Genomic DNA, 19746 nt, shown 5'->3' with positions numbered 1-19746 from the left:
CCACGACGAGTTCCATAGACAATTTTTTTTAAATAAGATTTAGTCCTTTTATAACTTATACTTCACAATAAAACTGAAACAATTAAAATACAACTCTGACCCTCTATATAAAATGACACATTGCTAAAAATCAAATGATCTATTCATATATTTGTTATAACATTGGAATTATAAATTGTCCTTATGAAGCATATGATTTTTTGCAAATGAGAGTTTGGATTTAGCTGTATGTCAAGATCAAGAAGCATTTGTCTGCAGAGGTATAGAGACAATTAACATATCTAACTGTTGCCACGTTAACAGCAGAAGAAGTCTATCCCCTGTTGTTATTTCAGAAAGACATCCCATCTCCTATATTATCTTTCCATGTCTGACACCTATGAGAATTACCTCATCATTCTTTAGATTTCTTACTGGACTCAATCTCTGTCTCTCTCTCTCTATTTCTCTCGCTCTTTTGTCTTTGTTTGTCGTTGTATCTGTCTCTCTTTGTGTCCCTCTCTCTGTCTCTCTCTCATTTTCATAATCATGAACATGAATTCATGCACACTTTCAGAGGAGAGAGAGTAATAACCCACTATGTGATGTTGGTATTGAAGGCTAGCCAGCAGCACACTAGTCACAGTGCTGTTTGTCCTTGCAGAGACACTGTATTTTCCCATTGGCCTGAGCTGCCCAGCTTTGAGGTGTTGGTAGCTAGATGAGTGGCTCGGTTCCAATCTCTATACTAGCATACCACTTAGTATGAAGCAATGTACTAGGCATGTGTATTCTAAGTGGAGTGCTAATACTGGATGGACATTTGAAAAGAGTATTTACATGTTATCCACCAGGTAGCTCTGGTATGGATGACCCAACAGTTTCTCCACCTGTGCCTTGGGCACAACCCAACACCTGCCCAGGTGACGTTTCCTCACTGTGTCCTTCAGGGTCTTGTCCTGTAGGCTGATGGGTACGTGTATCGCCCCCCACCTCAGCACCCCCCTGGACAGGACCCCCTCTTTACTAGGCTGGGGCGGTGTGTCACTAGCGTCCTTCACCGGCGTCACACTGATGTCCGCATGCTGGAACTGGCCTGTTGGAAAGAGGGGACAATGAGAGAGCAGTCAATCACAACATATGTATAGTATTTCCCCATAGCCTTTTATACAGCAACACTTTAGGACCAGATGTATATAACAAGTCAAGGAAACTGGTTTAAAGACATTAAAGACAACGTACCCAGTAGGCCTTGGGTTGAAGGAGAGAGGCCTTGTCCATCAGTGATATAGAACCCGAGGTGCGCCATCTGCAGGTAGCTGGGCTGTTTGTAGTGGTGGAACAGAACCAGGAAACAAATATCCTTCGCCAGCTCGATCCGACAGCTCTGATGGATGTCATCTGTGGTGTCCACGGATACCGCCACGTCCTGCCTCGTTACAGATCCCTGCAGATTAGTGGGTAGGGTGTCCCGTCCCTCCCCTTCCACCACCACGGCGTCCAATGAGAGTGTGATCACTATGCCACCCAGCCCGCCGTGCCCGCCCATGGCAGCGGAGATGGTTATCTTGTCAAAGTAAGTGCGGGAGCGGTCATCTACGTCTTGCTTGGACGGAGCCCACATGAGATGGCCGTACACCGTGATACCTTGAGGGGAAGAGGAAGGCATGGGTTAGCTGTGTGTGTGCGCGCATGCGTGTGCGTTCCAACTTACAGAATGTAGGTGTTCTTTAATGTGATCCCATTTGTAATATACTGTATGCCTATAAAATGTCATGGTCCTTCTAAAGTAGATTATACGGCACATTTCTTAAATTCATTGACATGCCACTAATATAAGACTACCGTTCTGGACTTTTGTTTGTGGTAGTCTGTGCTGACTAACCTCTCTCTGGGTCTTCCAGCAGTCTCAGTACGTCGTTGGCCCTGCCATCCACCGTGAAACACAGATTCTGTTTCAGTTTGGGGAGCTGGACCATAAAATGAGGGTCTCCATCAACTAAAATAAAAAACATTGAACATAAAGACAAAGGTGAGAAACAGATTTTACAGTTATATGTTACATTATTGGTTATGTTATGTTACTGGTTAAAGTGTAAGCACCTTACCAGAAGAGGAGAAGACTCTGACAGAACTCAGTCTGGAGGTGGGGCCTGGCACTGGAAGGACAATAGGTACAACTGAGACTGCGTGTTATCTTTCTGAAGCACTGAAACCAATGACAGATCAGAGCCTACTAACATCTCTGAAGTACATTGATCTTATGCTAGACTACACAGAAAAACAATGAAATACTTACAAAGATTTGATGCTGATTCATCCCCTGAAAAGATACAAATTCCGAAAGCGTGTTAAATATCTGTATCAACTGAGGAACGTACAAAGTATCCCTATTGCCAACACAACTAAATAGTTCTACTTATTAGTCAACTGTGACTTACAGGAATCATAGTTGAGGTCGTAGTCTTTGTCGTAGGTTGCATCATAATCTAAAAGATCCAATCATATGGTCATCATTAGACACCTGACAGACACAGTTTAAAAAAAAAATCCTCTCCCTGAGTTGGTCTGAGGGGCTTTCATCAGAATCTCTATAGGAGGAAACGACAGCTTTGAAGATACAACAACATACATGCTGTTGCAATGAATTGGTTTGTCAATGCAGGGAAGTAAGAGAGGAACTCACCTTTATCTAGGTCCATATCTAAGGTAGAGAGACATGGAGAAAACACAGATTGACACAGTGATACACTCAAGGACTACTTCATCACTTTTTAACCTCCTACCCATTATCTCTGTATTCAAATACAGCATGTATCCCTTTCAAGAATTATATTTCAGGACATTTGTGCAACAGAGCTGAAACAGACTGATGAAATCTTCTGGTATGGTTGATTCACCTTTTCTATGGATCTGGATGGATGTGGAGACATCTGGTGGAAAGAAGAGGAACATGTCACAATTCATCCAGAAATGGTGGATTGATAGTGCCGGTGCTGCATTCAATTGTACTAATATTTACAGGTACAAGATATGGACTGGAAGTTCAATACCTGATGCAACACAATTCATATAATATGCAATACTGTTATTTAATTAAAAATGTATCCTTTAAGACAAGTATTATTCAACTTTACTTTGCATTGTAGTAGTTGACGTTCCAAGTGAGATTGACAGAGAGCGAGAACCAATCTCATAAATGGTATCGTAGCACCTGTCAACAGACTGTGGGACGCAATGACTAACAAGGAATATTGTTCTGGTGGGCTGGTTTTTGTAATTTATGATTTGGATAAATCACGATATCACAGTGGCTCACATCTTTAACATTTTGGAAGAGGAGGGGACATTTAGCCCTTACACTTGCAGAGAGAGAGAGGGATGGCGCTACCACCCTACTTACGCCCTTTTCTAAAACATCTGCCCTCAGAACTTAATCAAGCACCTGTGAGATTTTAGTTCTGGGTTTCCAAGATTAGTGGAATACCAACCCAGTAGTCCTGCAGCCTCCCACAATTTAGGCCCGTCTGTGATACCTGGCATCGGGGCAAATGTGGCAGAGACAAAGGTGGCAATCTGGTCCACATCTGAGACTGGGTCTGTGTTACGGCCCTGTGGAGCTGGAGTAGGGGCGATGGACAGAACACTGTACAGGAATGTGGTAACCTGAGGTGGATGGGCATCAGTGGCAGACATGGTGGCATTCTCCGAAGAGGAGGAGGAGAGGGCTATTCTAACTGGAGGGAGGACTGTTCTAACAGAGATGGGAAGGGGCGTGGCGGGTTTCCAAGGCTGTAGAGCAGGGGTTGGATCGGTTCTGACTGAGGTGGGGGTGGTAGTGGAGGTAGTGGTTTTCACAGTTGTAGGGACTGTAGTCTTAACTGTGGTGGGTGATGTGGTAGGGACGGTCTTTACTATGTTGGGTGGAGGGGTGGTTGTGGTTTTCCCAGGTGCAGGAGCGGCAGCTGTTTTGAGCGAGTTGGCCAGGGGGGTAGAGAATATCCTGGCGGGAGGGGCAGGGGCAGTTTTAGGAGAGCTGGGAGGAGGGGTGGGGTTTTTTCCCGAGAGAGGGGCAAGGACGGTTTTGGCGGCACTGGGGCTGGGGGTGCTAGTCTTAGTGGTTTTCTTGGGGGATGGTGGAGCCACTGTTTTTGCTGGGGTGGGTGGGGTGGAGGCCTTTCTGGGTTGAGGTGGAGGTTGGGGAGGTGGATGCTTGGTGACAAGAGGGTCTGGCTTAGCTTCGTTACTCCTGGGCTTTTTCACAAGGATGGGGGAGGCTATTTCGGTGGCAGTAGTTTGGGCAACTGTGGTTGTTGTAGTAGCTCTACTCGTGGTGTTGATGGTGGTGGGCTTGGTGGTGGTTGTGGTGGCGGGTTGAGCTGTCATAGTTGACGCTGTGGTAGGAATTTCATCTGCATCAGGCTTGACTACAACAAGGGAAGTAACAGGCGTGACAAAGTTGAACTTGAGGGAGAGGTTGGTTGCCTTCTCGCCCAGCAGTTTCTGCATGACCAGGTCGGTGCTGTTCAGTTTGGCCAGCAGCAGCTCTTTGATCGTGAAGTAAGCCCAGAGACGACGTACGAAGCTGGAGATCCCACCCATGCCGCCAGGGCAGCCCATGGAGTAGGCTGTCCCATTCTCCTCTCCTTTAGACACCAACACGTCGTTCTCGATCTTCACTTTCTGCTTAGAGTCACTGGCTGTCAGAGACACCTAAGAAGAGAATAGAAGAGAAGCAAGGAGAGGAGAAGGGAAGAGAAGAGAGGAGAGGAGAAGGGAAGAGAAATGAAGAGAAGAGAAGAGAAGCAAATAAAACAAAAGCTTTATCAATATCAATATTTCCCCCAAAATTAAATGTTCCATCAACTCATGGTAAAAACAATGGACAATTACAACATGATGTGATACCAACCTTCAGATTCCTGACCCCTGGCTTGACCTTCCCAGTGACCACCAGCTCTGAGCCCTGGAAGTAGTTAGGGAAGAGGGAGCGGGTGACGTCGAAGGCCTGGTCGTCCAAGTAGGTCAGCTGGATGTCTGACAGTAGCGGGCTGGCTACCTCATCGTAGAATCCCTTCAACTGGAGTGCGGCGTCTGTGTCCTCGTACACCATCCTCGCCATGCCACGGTTGTCCAGTGCCAGGCGCCGCAGCAAGGGGAAGTCGGCGTCGTCTCCGAAGGCCAGGCCAAACAGAGAGGCGGAACCCAGAGAGCTCTTAGCGTTGCTAAGGATAGAGTCCCCGGACGTCACGCCGATGGTAGCTTCACCGTCCGTCAAGAAGATGACCAAAGGGACCCGACGGAAGCCACCGGAAGAGGACGAGGAAGAGGCAGAGGGGTTGACCAGTTGGGCGGCTGAGAGGAGGGCCGCGTTGATGTTGGTCCCTGGAGGATGAGAGAGGGAAGGTGGCGTGGAGAAGAGAGGGAGGTGTGGAGGAGGTGGAGGAAATGGAGGAGAGAGGATGCAGAAGAGGAGACAGAAGATGGAATACAGACCGTGTTTTAGCGGTCTTGTCAGGTTGCTGCAGATATAATGCAATTCGAGCACATCAGACTCAATCCCACTCACATCCCTCGGCAATGATCCTCTTGACAAATTCCTTAGCGTCTCGTACGTTATTCCGCGTGGCCCTCACTGTGCGACCCTTCTTCCAGGTGAGGACCTTGTCTGAGAAGGTGATGATGTTGAAGTGGTCCCCTTCACGAAGATCTCCCAGGATAGTGGACATTGCCTGCTTTGTCTGGTCCACACCAATACAGAGCGAGAAGAGAAATTATCATTTTATTGATATAATGTAGTGTCAATGTTGTCATTCTTGTCTAAATGAATACCTGTACCTGTTTGATCTTGGTGCCAATCATGGAGCCACTGACATCAATGACAAAGATGACATCCTTGGGGACCACAGGAAGCCCCCGAGGTGCAAAGTAATGGGCAAAGTATCCATCAAATACCTGAGGCAGGCCAACAGAAGAGAAGAATCCCTCATTGGATTAGATGATTGCCTCGCTAGATAACGTCTTTGTACAGTATTTGTTGTGTTTGGGCCTACACAGTGTGTAGTGCTTGCGCGTATGTGTGTTTTGTGCGCTGACCTGGATGTCTCCCATGAGGTCGCTGAGCTCTACATCGTACTGGATGATGTAGTCAGCGTTGAGTCCCTTCGAGGAGACACTGCTCTGCTGCTGCAGGCTGGGGTTGTAATGAACACGGGCACAACAAGGGTTCTGCTGGATCTCAGTGGAGGCTGGGGCTTCTGTCTCACCTGGATGGGAGAGGAAGACCAGAGAACACCCATGTCAATGTGCATGTTTGAGGTGTACTACATATACGTTGCATCCTACTATACAATACCTACTCATTACTGTGATCCAGATGAGTGATCATGCAACTTGCCTTGTTCAAACGGATCCCCTCAAACACGCTGCTTGTGTCAAAACTAGCACTGCTTACTTTGACGATAAACAATAACTGCTGCCTTTTCCTATGTTACCTGTGACAGTGTTGGAGAGCCGTCGGCTGAACTTCAGCGGGAGGACCTTGACGAAGCGGAGTCCCGTCCTCTCTGCTATGCTGACATCCAGGGTGAGATTAGTGACCAGTCCTCCAGGCCTCAGGCCCAGGATCAGTTCATAGCGACCCAACCTGCGGGGCAGCAGCTCCTCGTAGGACAGCGAGAAGGAAATCCGGCTCCCTGAGGGAACACTCACCGCCATGCGGAACTTCTCGATCTCCCTCTCCCTGAGATGAAGACACAGCAAGAGAGAGGTATTGGAGTGGTGGCGGTGGTAACTGGTGAAAGAATGACTTGGAAAACCGTGGTGAAATGGAAAGAATTTGAAGCAGGAAAGTACAACTGATCTGAGTAGAAGTGCTAAAAGATTTAAATGAGTGTGGTGGGTGACGGGTGTTCATACGTCTACAATACAGATGCGTTGTTGTACTTTTCCCCACATAAAACAAAGAAATCCGAAATAAAACACATATCAAAGGTGGATTGTGGTATGAAATACTTTCTCAGACTGACTTGGTGGCAACGAGTCCAGCTGTTTTCCCTTGCTTCTTGGCTGCGTCATAGATCTTCCTGGCCACACTCCTCTCCTTCACCTGGGCGATGTGCACTTTGCCATTGGAGGTGCTGGGGGCAGAGGGAAGGATGAGGTAACACGTGTAACTCGCAATGGTCAGACTATGTTAAGGAACATGCATTGGCCTCATGGACGGAAAATATCTAGGTTTATTTGCGGTAAACAAACCTTCCTTGACGGCAACTACTTACACAATTAGTCACACGTTACAAGGCAACAGCGTACTTCACCGCATTTGTGTTAGATGGAGGACAAACGTGTATCGTGCTGGTTCACAGATTAAGTTCAAAACATGCTAGAGAGGAAAGGTAGGGTGAAGCGAAGGGTGAGAGGAGGGAGTCATTCCCCTCTGAAAATAGGAGCTCTGTGAGCTCTGGTCCATGATTTGGTTGGGAAATGGTTCGGTGTAGGTTCTGCGGAGGCCATGAAAGGGTCTCAGGGCGTTATAATATCTCTTTTCAGTAACCATTTTTGCATCCCAAATGACACCCTATTCCATATAGTAGACTACTATGACCGTTATGTGTTTGGATAGGAGACGCACTCATGATAACTGAAAAATAACACTCGGAAACCCCCTCCATGGCCCCTGGAGAACCTACTCCATACCCAACCGTTCCCCAACCATTTCCCAACCAAACTGGACCAGAGCTCACACACCCAAATCCACACCATACAGTTCCTAAATTCTCACCGCCTTTCTGTCATCATGTGATGAAGTGCTAAAATAAGGTCATGTCCTTTGAATTTTTTTTTTTTAAATAAAAACCAACAGGGACCAACCAAAATAAATCTCCAGCCTTGAAGCAGGTCTTGTTCCGGACACAGAGCAGAAGGAAATGGTGGGTTTAGCAGGGTGGAAAATAGAGGGGCCTGTATGTATGTGTGGCTGAGAGGGAGTGGGAAATGGGAACGGCTGCACATGAGTGACCTACACACAGAACACAAGGCCCCTCAGTCTCACGTTGTGAAACGCCACTGAACTAAAGAAACACATTCACCACAGTTATTTTCCTTCTGGGTTAATTGGTGAAGTGTCGTGTGTGTGTGTTCCAGCTTGCACAGAACTTTCTGAAAAACCAAAAGTTTCTTAGAGCTTGATGAGAGCGTGGTTGTCCTATGCTAATGATCCAGATAGTCAACTAGTCTAAAGAAGGCCAGTTTTATTGCTTCGTTAAATCAGGACAACAGTTTCCAGCTTTGTTAACATAATTGCAAAAGGGTTTTCTAATGTTCTACTAGCCTTTTAAAATGCTAAACTTGGATTAGCAAACACAACGTGCCATTGGAACACTGGAGTGTTGGTTGCTGATAATGGGCCTCTGTACCCCTATGTAGATATTCCATTAAAAAAACAGCCGTTTCCAGCTACAATAGTCATTTACAACATTAACAATGTCTACACTGTATTTCTGATCAAACCCTAACCCTAAGTGACCCCAAACTTTTGAACGGTAGTGTACATTCCCACAACTTCCAAGGAACTGTGTGTGTGTGTGTGTGTGTGTGTGTGTGTGTGTGTGTGTGTGTGCTCGTACGTGTGACAGAGAAAGATGTGTGATATTATATGCATGCATCAGAGAGATAGTCCGCATGTAAAACTGTCTATTTTCAAGAGTTTACATCCCCCATTTGATTACATGTAAATGGATACGTGTGTTGGCTATGTGTGTCAGTATGTGTTTGCATGTTTGTGCGTGCAGGTCTGCGTAGCATGTGTACCTTGGCTTGTTTATATGTACCTTGGTAAACTTCGCAGGCGAGAGAGGGGGGGAAACAGGGCATGCTTCTGTCATTTTCTCTACTAACATTTTGACATATTTACAAAGCATGGTATTCATCTGCTTTTAAGATCCCCCAGACTCCTCCCTCTTCTGACCCAAACCCAACCCCAGGTTCCTCGTTGGGTCTTTAATGTTGACTTATTTATCTTGTTTATATTTAGCATTTTGGCAGAGTGGTTTCCAGCCTTCTTAGTAATCAAATTATTTGTCTCCCCTCCACACCGAACGGTATGTCAGTTCCTGACATAATTCCTCTGAAATTTTTATTTTGGGGAGTATGTCCGGAAACCGCAGACCTCACTGGCATTTGGGATTTATTTTGTTTATTTACTACCAAGCTTTACCCTCCTTTTAATTTAAAAAAAATCTAGGACCCCTTATCTTATACTTTACCCCCCTTCACAGACCAAAATAAATGTATTTTTGACCCTGAAGAATATTAGCCCGAGTGCCATTCTGTTTGTGCTATTATGCCAACTCCTTGTCACTCATCGTCAAGCAGCAAGAGTTGGCAAGAGCGAAGAAACTGGCGCCTAGGATAGAGGGATTACATCATTCCAAGGGAAGGAACAATTAATTTGATTATAGGCCCACTTCCTGGGATGAAGTGACTAAAAGAAAAATAGAGGAGAGAGAGAGAGAGAGAGAGAGAGAGAGAGAGAGAGCTGGCTGGTTCTCACTCATAGCCTCTCCTGCTACCTGTGAGCTTGTGTGAGTGAGGGGTACAAAAAACAAAATTTCCTCCTCTTGGGATAATAAAGTAAACTTCACTTGACTTAAAGTGTGTGACTGACTCACATTGTGAAGTTGGAGATGAATGCTGCTGAGGGCAGGTCCACCTCAAAGGCTGCCTCCTTGGTGACAGTTAGCTGGTTCCACACAGAGCTCTGGATGGTGGTGTGGGAGTAGCGAGACATGACAAAACACCTCACATGGTAGTCTGTCACCTTCAGCTGGGAACAGATGAATCCAGCAAACAGTCAGCAAAGAACATACACATTTGATCTGATGAAATCGCTATATAGCTACCCAAGTACAAAGCCAATAGCGACCTCATCAAGAGGTTTGGACCTCTTGGTGTAATTGCTAAGCTTTTGTAAATGAAAATCCAAGTATTACTAGGCTTTTTTTAACCAGACTTCAGTGCCTTGACAAGTTTAGACAAATGTTACAAAGCCACGCTCTGCAAGATATCCCTCCCACCCCGTTGTTTACTTGGATAATTCTGGGCCCTGCTGGGACCAATCTGGTCAGCTGGGCCACATTACTGCCAGGTCGGGACACAGCCAGACCTGAGCTACTGAGAGACTAACAGACCTGTTTCTAGATACTTACCAGTATCAAAGACAGTGGACAAGCTTTCTGATACAACGGACACCGATTGCTTGATGATCTACAATCTATCATTGGCAACATTCAAAGCATCAAATAAAATGATGGCTCCACTGAGATACAGTACTACTGTAGGGTTTCTCATTCTGTGTGGCACACAGGTTGAAAATACAGATTGCAATGAAAGTGATAGCTAGATCTACACTCACAGCATGATTTCCTGATAACCTAAAACTGGCATGTTTGATCATCATGTTTCTAACCAGATGTCATCAATGATGTCATTAAAGTCCCAGGATTGGCTTATTTCAAAGGGCTTAATGTGAAGCGTTTCTTGTATTGCTAGTAAAACAATGTAGGCTTGTCTTCTCCCTTATGGGCATACAACTGGCAAAAAATCATCTCTAGCACACATGGAGGTTAATGTCAAATCAAATCATATTAGTCACATGCGCTGAATACAACAGGTGTTGACCTCACTGTGAAATCCTTACTTATGAGCCCCTAACCAACAATGCAGTTAAAAAAGAATACAGATAAGAATAAGAAATACAAGTAACAAGCAATTAAAGAGCAGCAGTAAAATAACAATAGAGAGAGTATATACAAGGGGGTACCGGTACAGTCAGTGTGTGGGGGCACCGGTTAGTTGAGATAATATGTACATGTAGGTAGAGTTATTAAAGTGACTATGTATAGATGATAACAACAGAGAGTATCAGCGGTGTAAAAGAGGTTTGAGTGGGGGGGGGTAGCCATTTGATTAGATGTTCAGGAGTCTTATGGCTTGGGGGTAGAAGCTGTTTAGAAGCCTCTTGGGCCTAGACTTGGCTGTCCGGTACCGCTTGATGTGCGGTAGCAGAGAGAACTAGGGCGTTCCTCTGACACCGGGTGTTCCTCTGACACCGCCTGGAGGAGAGGTCCTGGATGGCAGGAAGCTTGGCCCCAGTGATGTACTGGGCCATTCGCACTACCCCCTGTAGTGCCTTGTGGTCGGAGGCTGAGCAGTTGCCATACCAGGCAGTGATGCAACCAGTCAAGATGCTCTTGATGGTGCAGCTGTAGAACATTTTGAGGATCTGAGGACCCATGCGAAATCTTTTCAGTCTCCTGAGGGGGAATAGGTTTTGTCGTCACCTCTTCACGACTGTCTTGGTGTGCTTGGACCATGTTAGTTTGTTGGTGATGTGGACATCAAGGAACTTGAAGCTCTCAACCTGCTCCACTGCAGCCCCGTCGATGGAAATGGGGGCGTGCTTGGTCCTATTTTTCCTGTAGTCCACAATCATCTCCTTTGTCTTGATCACGTTGAGGGAGAGGTTGTTGTCCTGGCACCACACGGCCAGGTCTCTGACCTCCTCCCTATAGGCTGTCTCATCGTTGTCGGTGATCAGGCCAACCACGGTTGTGTCATCGGCAAACTTAATGATGGTGTTGGAGTCGTGCCTGGCCGTGCAGTCATGAGCGAACAGGGAGTACAGGAGGGGACTGAGCACGTACCCCTGGGGGGCCCCGTTTTGAGGATCAGCGTGGTGGATGTGTTGTTACCTACCCTTACCACCTGGGGGCGGCCCATCAGGAAGTCCAGGATCCAGTTGCAAAGGGAGGTATTTGGTCCCAGGGTCCTTAGCTTATTGATGAGCTTTGAGGGCACTATGGTGTTGAATGCTAAGCTGTAGTCAATGAATAGCATTCTCACATAGGTGTTACTTTTGTCCAGGTGGGAAAGGGCAGTTTTGAGTGCAATAGAGATTGCATCATCTGTGGATCTGTTGGGGCGGTATGCAAATTGGAGTGGGTCTATAGTTTCTGGGATAATGGTGTTGATGTGAGCCATGACCAGCCTTTCAAAGCACTTCATGGCAGGTTACCTTAGTGTTCTTGGGCACAGGCACCATGGTGGTTCTGCTTAAAACATGTTGGTATTACAGACTAAGTCAGGGAGAGGTTGAAAATGTCAGTGAAGACACTAACCAGTTGGTCAGCGCATGCTCGCAGTTCACGTCCTGGTAATCCGTCTGGCCCTGCGGCCTTGTGAATGTTGACCTGTTCAAAGGTCTTACTCACATCGGCTGCGGAGAGCGTAATCACACAGTCTTTCAGAACAGCTGGTGCTCTCATACATATTTCAGTGTTATTTGCCTCGAAGTGAGCATAGAAGTACAGTTGAAGTCGGAAGTTTACATACACTTAGGTTGGAGTCATTGGAGTCAACCCCTCCACAAATGATTTGTTAACAAACTACAGTTTTGGCAAGTCGGTTAGGAAATCTACTTTGTGCATGACACAAGTTATTTTTCCAACAATTGTTTACAGACAGATTATTTCACTTATAATTCACTGTATCACAATTCCAGTGGGTCAGAAGTTTACATTCAGTATGTTGACTGTGCCTTTAAACAGCTTGGAAAATTCCAGAAAATTATGTCATGGCTTTAGAATCTTTTGATAGGCTAATTGACATCATTTGAGTCACTTGGAGGTGTACCTGTGCCTCTTCGCTTGACATCATGGGAAAATCTAAATAAATCAACCAAGACCTCCGGAAAAAAATTGTAGACCTCCACAAGTCTGGTTCATCATTTGGAGCAATTTCTAAATGCCTGAAGGTACCATGTTCATCTGTACAAACAATAGTATGCAAGTATAAACACCATGGGACCACGCAGCCGTCATACCGCTCAGGAAGGAGACACGTTCTGTCTCCTAGAGATGAACGTACTTTGGTCCGAAAAGTGCAAATCAATCCCAAAACAACAGCAAAGGACCTTGTGAAGATGCTGGAGGAAACAGGTACAAAAGTATCTATATCCACAGTAAAACGAGTCCTATATCGACATAACCTGAAAGGCCGCTCAGCAAGGAAGATGCCAAATGCTCCGAAATCGCCATAAAAAAGCCAGACTACGGTTTGCAACTGCACATGGGGACAAAGATCGTACTTTTTGGAGAAATGTCCACTGGTCTAATGAAATAAAAATATAACTGTTTGGCCATAAAAAAACATTGTTATGTTTGGAGGAAAAAGGGGGAGGCTTGCAAGCCAAAGAACACCCTCCCAACCGTGAAGCACGGGGGTGGGAGCATCATGTTGTGGGGGTGCTTTGCTGCAGCAGGGACTGGTGCACTTCACAAAATAGATGGCATCATGAGGTAGGAAAATTATGTGGATATATTGAAGCAACATCTCAAGACATCAGTCAGGAAGTTAAAGCTTAGTCACAAATGGGTCTTCCAAATGGATAATAAACCCCAAGCATACTTCCAAAGTTGTGGCAAAATGGCTTAAGGACAACAAAGTCAAGGTATTGGAATGGCCATCACAAAGCCCTGACCTCAATCCTATAGAACATTTGTGGGCAGAACTGAAAAATTGTGTGCGAGCATGGAGGCCTACAAACCTGACTCAGTTGCACCAGCTCTGTCATGTGGAATTGGTCAATATTCACCCAACTTATTGTGGGAAGCTTGTGGAAGGCTACCCGAAACATTTGACCCAAGTTAAACAATTTAAAGGCAATGGTACCAAATACTAATTGAGTGTATGTAAACTTCTGATCCACTGGGAATGTGATGAAAGAAATAAAAGCTGAAATAAAAAATAATCCATGGCTTCTGGTTGGGGTATGTACATACGGTCTCTGTGGGGACGACGTCATCGATGCACTTATTGATGAAGTCAATGACTGATATGGTGTACTCCTCAATGCCATCAGAGGAATCCCAGAACATATTCCAGTCTGTGCTAGCAAAACAGTCCTGTAGCTTAGCATCTGTTTCGTCTGACCACTTTTTTATTGATCTAGTCACGGGTGCTTCCTGCTTTCATTTTTGCTTGTAAGCAGAGAATCAGCAGGACAGAATTCTGGTCAGATTTGCCAAATGGAGGGCGAGGGAGAGCTTTGTATGCGTCTCTGTGTGTGGAGTAAAGGTGGTCCAGAGTTTTTTTTCCTAAGGTTGCACATTTAAAATGCCGATAGAAATTTGGTAAAACAAATTTATGTTTCCCTGCATTAAAGTCCCCGGGTACTCGGAGCGCCGCCTCTGATTGGGCATTTTCTTGTTTGCTTATGGCGGAATACAGCTCATTCAATTCTGTCTTAGTGCCAGCCTCCGTCTGCTGCGGAATATTCACCACCACACATATTGATATGATTTAGAAAGGGATCCATGTTCAGTGAATGCTATCCAATATTATCACAGCCCGTCTACACAGGCAGTTGTTGCGCGTGTGAGAAGCCGTACCAGTAAGATATCTTACTGGTTTCGGTAATGATACATTCCACTAGGACATTCCATGAAGCTCATACTCACCAACGGTTTTGCTGGTTTGCTCTGGCGTCTCACTCTCTGGGGAGAAAAACAATACAGAGAAAGTTAATAAAAGTGTAATGAATCCTAACTATAGGGTTGAGCACAGCAGAGTTTGGGCGCAGCAGAGCTATAGGGTTTGAGCGCAGCAGAGCTAAAGGGTTTGAGCGCAGCAGAGCTATAGGGTTTGGGCGCAGCAGAGCTATAGCGTTTGAGCGCAGCAGAGCTATAGGGTTTGAGCGTAGCAGAGCTAAAGGGTTTGAGCGCAGCAGAGCTATAGGGTTTGAGCGCAGCAGAGCTGTAGCGTTTGAGCGTAGCAGAGCTAAAGGGTTTGAGCGCAGCAGAGCTATAGTGTTTGAGCGCAGCAGAGCTGTAGCGTTTGAGTGCAGCAGAGTTACGAAGTTTGAGCGCAGCAGAGCTATAGTGTTTGGGCACAGCAGAGCTATAGGGTTTGAGCGCAGCAGAGTTACGGGGTTTGAGTGCAGCAGAGCTATAGGGTTTGGGCGCAGCAGAGCTATAGGGTTTGAGCGCAGCAGAGTTACAGGGTTTGTGTGCAGCATAGCTATAGGTTTTGGGTGCAGCAGAGCTGTAGGATTTGAGCGCAGCAGAGCTAAAGGGTTTGAGCGCAGCAGAGTTATAGCGTTTGAGCGCAGCAGAGCTATAGGGTTTGAGCGTAGCAGAGCTAAAGTGTTTGAGCGCAGCAGAGCTATAGGGTTTGAGCGTAGCAGAGCTATAGGGTTTGAGTGCAGCAGAGCAATAGGGTTTGAGCGCAGCAAGCGCAGCAGAGCTATAGGGTTTGAGCGTAGCAGAGTTACGGGGTTTGAACGCAGCATAGCTATAGGGTTTGAGCGCAGCAAGCGCAGCATAGCTATAGGGTTTGAGCGCAGCAAGCGCAGCATAGCTATAGGGTTTGAGAGCAGCAGATCTATGGGGTTTGAACGCAGCATAGCTATAGGGTTTGAGCGCAGCAAGCGCAGCATAGCTATAGGGTTTGAGCGCAGCAAGCGCAGCATAGCTATAGGGTTTGAGAGCAGCAGATCTATGGGGTTTGAACGCAGCATAGCTATAGGGTTTGAGCGCAGCATAGCTATAGGGTTCGAGCGCAGCAGAGCAGAATACAAGGTTGTAGTTTGTTATGTACACACCAGGGCCCTGACAGAAAAATATTGCTGGACTCCTGTAGTTTGGAAACATTTAATTAAAACAAGCTGATTTAAAATGTAGTACATTTTGGTCATTATATAATATAAGAAATTGTATTTAAGCGGGCAACTTGACTTGGAAAAGTAACAAAATACTACCAAGTACTGTAGTCAGTTTACAAAATCCTCTCCTTTTAAATTAATCTCCAGGATCTATCTATGTGTGGGGTTGGGTCAATACTTCTGTGTCAAAATAGGCTGAATCAAAGCTATTCATGAATGAAGGAGGGACTGGAAATAAATGCTGTCACTGTACACAGAGGGATAGTGAGGTGCACAGTGCACAGGCTCAGTTTCAAATGTTCCTTTTGCTCACAAATCACTGCTTTGTCAATCCATTATCACATATCATGGACATACAACGCAAACAAATAACATTAGAGGGCGACTGCACTTCTTGATTTGGCCTCGTTTTGAAGATTGCCTGTTAAGAAATGCAACCGGCCATGACTAAAGCCAAAATGTGAGTTATCTCGGGGCTGTGGTTTGATGTGTTTGTGTTATGTTCGCATATCGTACACTGGCAGGTACTGTTGTTTGTCCCTCCTGAGTCACCGTAGCAACAACATAGCTACTTCCTCAAAATAATCACTTCCTTAAAATAGCCAGAATAAAAAAATCTGTAATTCATTTAGATGTTTTTGCCAATTTTACATCTACTGTAGCTAAGGTATTTGGTGCAGTATTCCTCAAGTTAAAAAATGTGCATGAAAAACTAGTCAGTGCACTGCGTACAGTTGAGTGAGTAAAGTCTGGCTGCTCTAGCAATCACTGTCACAAAGCCACACCAGCCCCACTCGAGTTAGTTCAGAGCAAGAAAGTGTAAGCTATATAGAAATAATGACTTTAAAATTGAAAAATCATTAAACTAAATAATGACTTATAACATCCTAATCAAAGGTGTAGATTTCATCTCACAAAGGGAGAAATTTCAGTGCCCACAAAAACTGCATTTGAATTCAACATTCTTCCTTCTGTTTTCCTCTATGAAGTGCGGGACACGTTAAAAGGGAGTGTGACAAAATGTTTTATTTGGCCCCCATAAGAATATAGTTTTATACCCCTGTCATAGCCCTTCTAAGGATAGCTTTTCCACTTCCTATTTAATCTTGCTCTTGTGACTGACTGGGTTTGAACCCGGATCTCCTGCATGTCACAAAACTATTAGTCTACTTAGCTCAAGTCCATAGGGATGAGTTCAGGAAGCTAACACAAATCAAATCAAATCAAATTTATTTATATAGCCCTTCGTACATCAGCTGATATCTCAAAGTGCTGTACAGAAACCCAGCCTAAAACCCCAAACAGCAAGCAATGCAGGTGTAGAAACACAGTGGCTAGGAAAAACTCCCTAGAAAGGCCAAAACCTAGGAAGAAACCTAGAGAGGAACCAGGCTATGTGGGGTGTCCTCTTCTGGCTGTGCCGGGTGGAGATTATAACAGAACATGGCCAAGATGTTCAAATGTTCATAAATGACCAGCATGGTCGAATAATAATAAGGCAGAACAGTTGAAACTGGAGCAGCAGCATGGCCAGGTGAAGACACAAGTCTTCAAGTCTCCAGCAAGGTTACTCATCAAAAAAGCGTGGACCTCGGTTACATTTCACCCTCTTTTGACTCACATTCACGCCTTGAAGGAGTGATCTCCTTGACCCAGAATCGCCCAGAATGCACTGCGCGGCCCATTGACGACACTGTAATGGAAAACTGTAATGTATACGGTAATTGTAGGTGTCATCAACAGTAAAAAAATAAATAAAAAACTCTGAAACGTTTTACTGCAGTATACTATAAATGATGGTCATTGTGGGAAAATTGCTGTATTTCGACCCCACAGGTTGTACCATACCGTATCTTGGGAGCGCCAAAAACCTTTTCACCATTAGTGGGTGCATGGCATTGTTGTTTCTGGTCCATTAACATATTTTGAGGCGTGTCTTGTAAGAGGCTATATTTGTTGCACCCGTAAGTGAAGGCCTGGATTTGAACCGATAATCTCTAGTGGCACAGCTAGCACTGTGATGCAGTGCCTTAAATCACTGCGCCACTCGGGAGCCCGGAGGCAGCTAGTCTTAAAACTGAAATGGTTCAGCATTTTGCCATGTCCTTTTGGTCTGTTTTTCCTGTAGTTGCTGCCAGTTTGGAAGCCTTTGTTAAGGCCTCTAGAAGTGACAGTAATATAAAACCCTAAATATGAATTAATACTGTAATGTGTAAACACTTTACCTAGCAGCCAACCTGCTTGCACCAATCCCTTGTAATTACAGTAACACACTGTGAAATACAAACTCTACCCTGAATTAATATCATCCATTCATTCAAACTATGGTAGCATAGTTTTTTTTTGGTAGCACTTTTTATCAGTATAATACAGTCAATTCTACGATATTGTGCTGTGTGTCAGTACACAGTACATGCTTTGATACCATATACTGTATATTACAGAATGTATACTGTAATATTAAATACGTAATTTTACTTGTCACCGAGCTGCCTGTAAATTACAGTCAAATTCATGGTAAACCCTTAACTGTGGACCCATGGGTAACGTATAATGGGAGTAAATACGATTCAAATTGAGTTTCCCCATGTAAAGTCGTAATCTATACCCAACCCTCCAGTAAATCATAAGGAATTTACAAAATGCCGTTTTGATGATCAAAAGTATGCTATTTACACTTTGTAGTGAATTTTGACTCTAGGCTATTAATCTTTCTGACTCATATCGATGCCACATAAATCGATTAAAACCAGAGAAGTTGGTTCGAAGCGGCAGTTGATCTTTATTAAAGAGAGGAACACCTTTCAATGTGCAGGGGTTCATTCTGAAGTTAACATTTTTTCTAGATTTTTTTTGGTCATTTAAACTTTATTTTTAATTCATGTAAATGTAGACTTTACTGTATAGTGTAGGCTATATCATGTGTTTGTTTCCAATGCGTAATTGTATTCACATCTGCCATCCATCCTATAGCAACGTGCAGTCCTGTACATGTTCTATATAGTTTACCCCTTTATTGAGTGCAACAAATACATATTGCGTGCAAAATTGAATGTAGCCTTGTATGAGGAATACATTTTTCGTTGAACAGGGATAAAACTTTTTTTTTTTTAATTAAACATGATTTTGTGCGGCTGTCATGAGTATGTTATATTTTTCCAAGAGTTTCCGATATTACTCGTCACAATAGGAAGATAGAATCATTCGCACCTGTATTGGTATTTCTTTTGCTCCCAGGCGTGCTCCGTATTCCTCTGAAAATCCCCTCTGCACTGAGATTACGAAGAAAAATAAAACACACAGGATTTTTAAATCCACTTTCCCCATGTTCATTATACTTTTTAGTCTCCCGAGATGAAAAACGTTATGTTGCCAGTGGTCTCAAATTGCCCAGTCAGTTAGAGAGATCCAGTGCAGGTACGCAGGACGAGGTAGGACAAACCTCACATTTTACTAGTTCTTTTTCAAGAGGCAGTCGACTCGTTCATCTCCCTCCCCTTTATTTTAATACATTTGAAACCTCGTATATAATAACAGAAAATAAATCGTAGAATTATAATTTATATCTGACAGACAGATAATCAGATGAACATTTTAAAGAATATCAGTGCGCGCAGAATTTGCAGGAGTTGAGTCCCTGTGAGTTCAATAGGGTAGCCCTCCATACGTGTACATACTGGACATTTCGCGGACTGTTGCCATCGGTTAGTGAGCATGAAGAGAAATGACGAATTATTCACCAATGAATGTCGACAATTTGAAAGAAAAACATTCCAATCTCTCTTTGCTGTCGCCCCTTTCTCATTTCCAAAATGGGACCGTATAATATATAGGATATCCCACCCCTGACATACAAATGAGACAGATGAGAAAAATAACTCTTTACCATTTGACTAAATGATATTCCAACATAGGCTACCCCACTCGTTCTTGAATAGTCAGAATATAACATCTCAAGTGTGACCCTATAAATTATAGCGTCAATTATCTGCAAAACAGATCTCTAAAATTGGTTATGGAATTTATTTTTTCATTTAGGTTAATAA

The 19746-nt window shown here is 44.5% G+C and overlaps 1 protein-coding gene across 1 annotated transcript; it reads right to left on the bottom strand.

The window, feature by feature from the left end:
• Positions 1-23: 23 nt before the first annotated feature.
• On the bottom strand, positions 24-19547 carry LOC112221772 (inter-alpha-trypsin inhibitor heavy chain H6). The gene is made up of 18 exons (XM_024384087.2): positions 18911-19547; positions 14499-14534; positions 9651-9805; positions 7008-7118; positions 6474-6721; positions 6076-6245; positions 5818-5934; positions 5549-5720; positions 4892-5364; positions 3471-4692; positions 2880-2912; positions 2666-2683; positions 2421-2468; positions 2279-2302; positions 2088-2138; positions 1865-1978; positions 1222-1626; positions 24-1075 (listed from the first exon to the last, which is right to left on the bottom strand). The coding sequence occupies exons 1-18, from the start codon at positions 19031-19033 to the stop codon at positions 816-818; spliced, it is 3780 nt and encodes a 1259-aa protein (XP_024239855.1). The 5' UTR covers positions 19034-19547; the 3' UTR covers positions 24-815.
• Positions 19548-19746: the final 199 nt, after the last annotated feature.

This window comes from Oncorhynchus tshawytscha, linkage group LG22 (assembly GCF_018296145.1).
Source record: "Oncorhynchus tshawytscha isolate Ot180627B linkage group LG22, Otsh_v2.0, whole genome shotgun sequence".
Classification (NCBI taxonomy): domain Eukaryota; kingdom Metazoa; phylum Chordata; class Actinopteri; order Salmoniformes; family Salmonidae; genus Oncorhynchus; species Oncorhynchus tshawytscha.
Note: the sequence above shows the minus strand (reverse complement) of the source record. Positions and strands in the feature narration are given on the sequence as shown.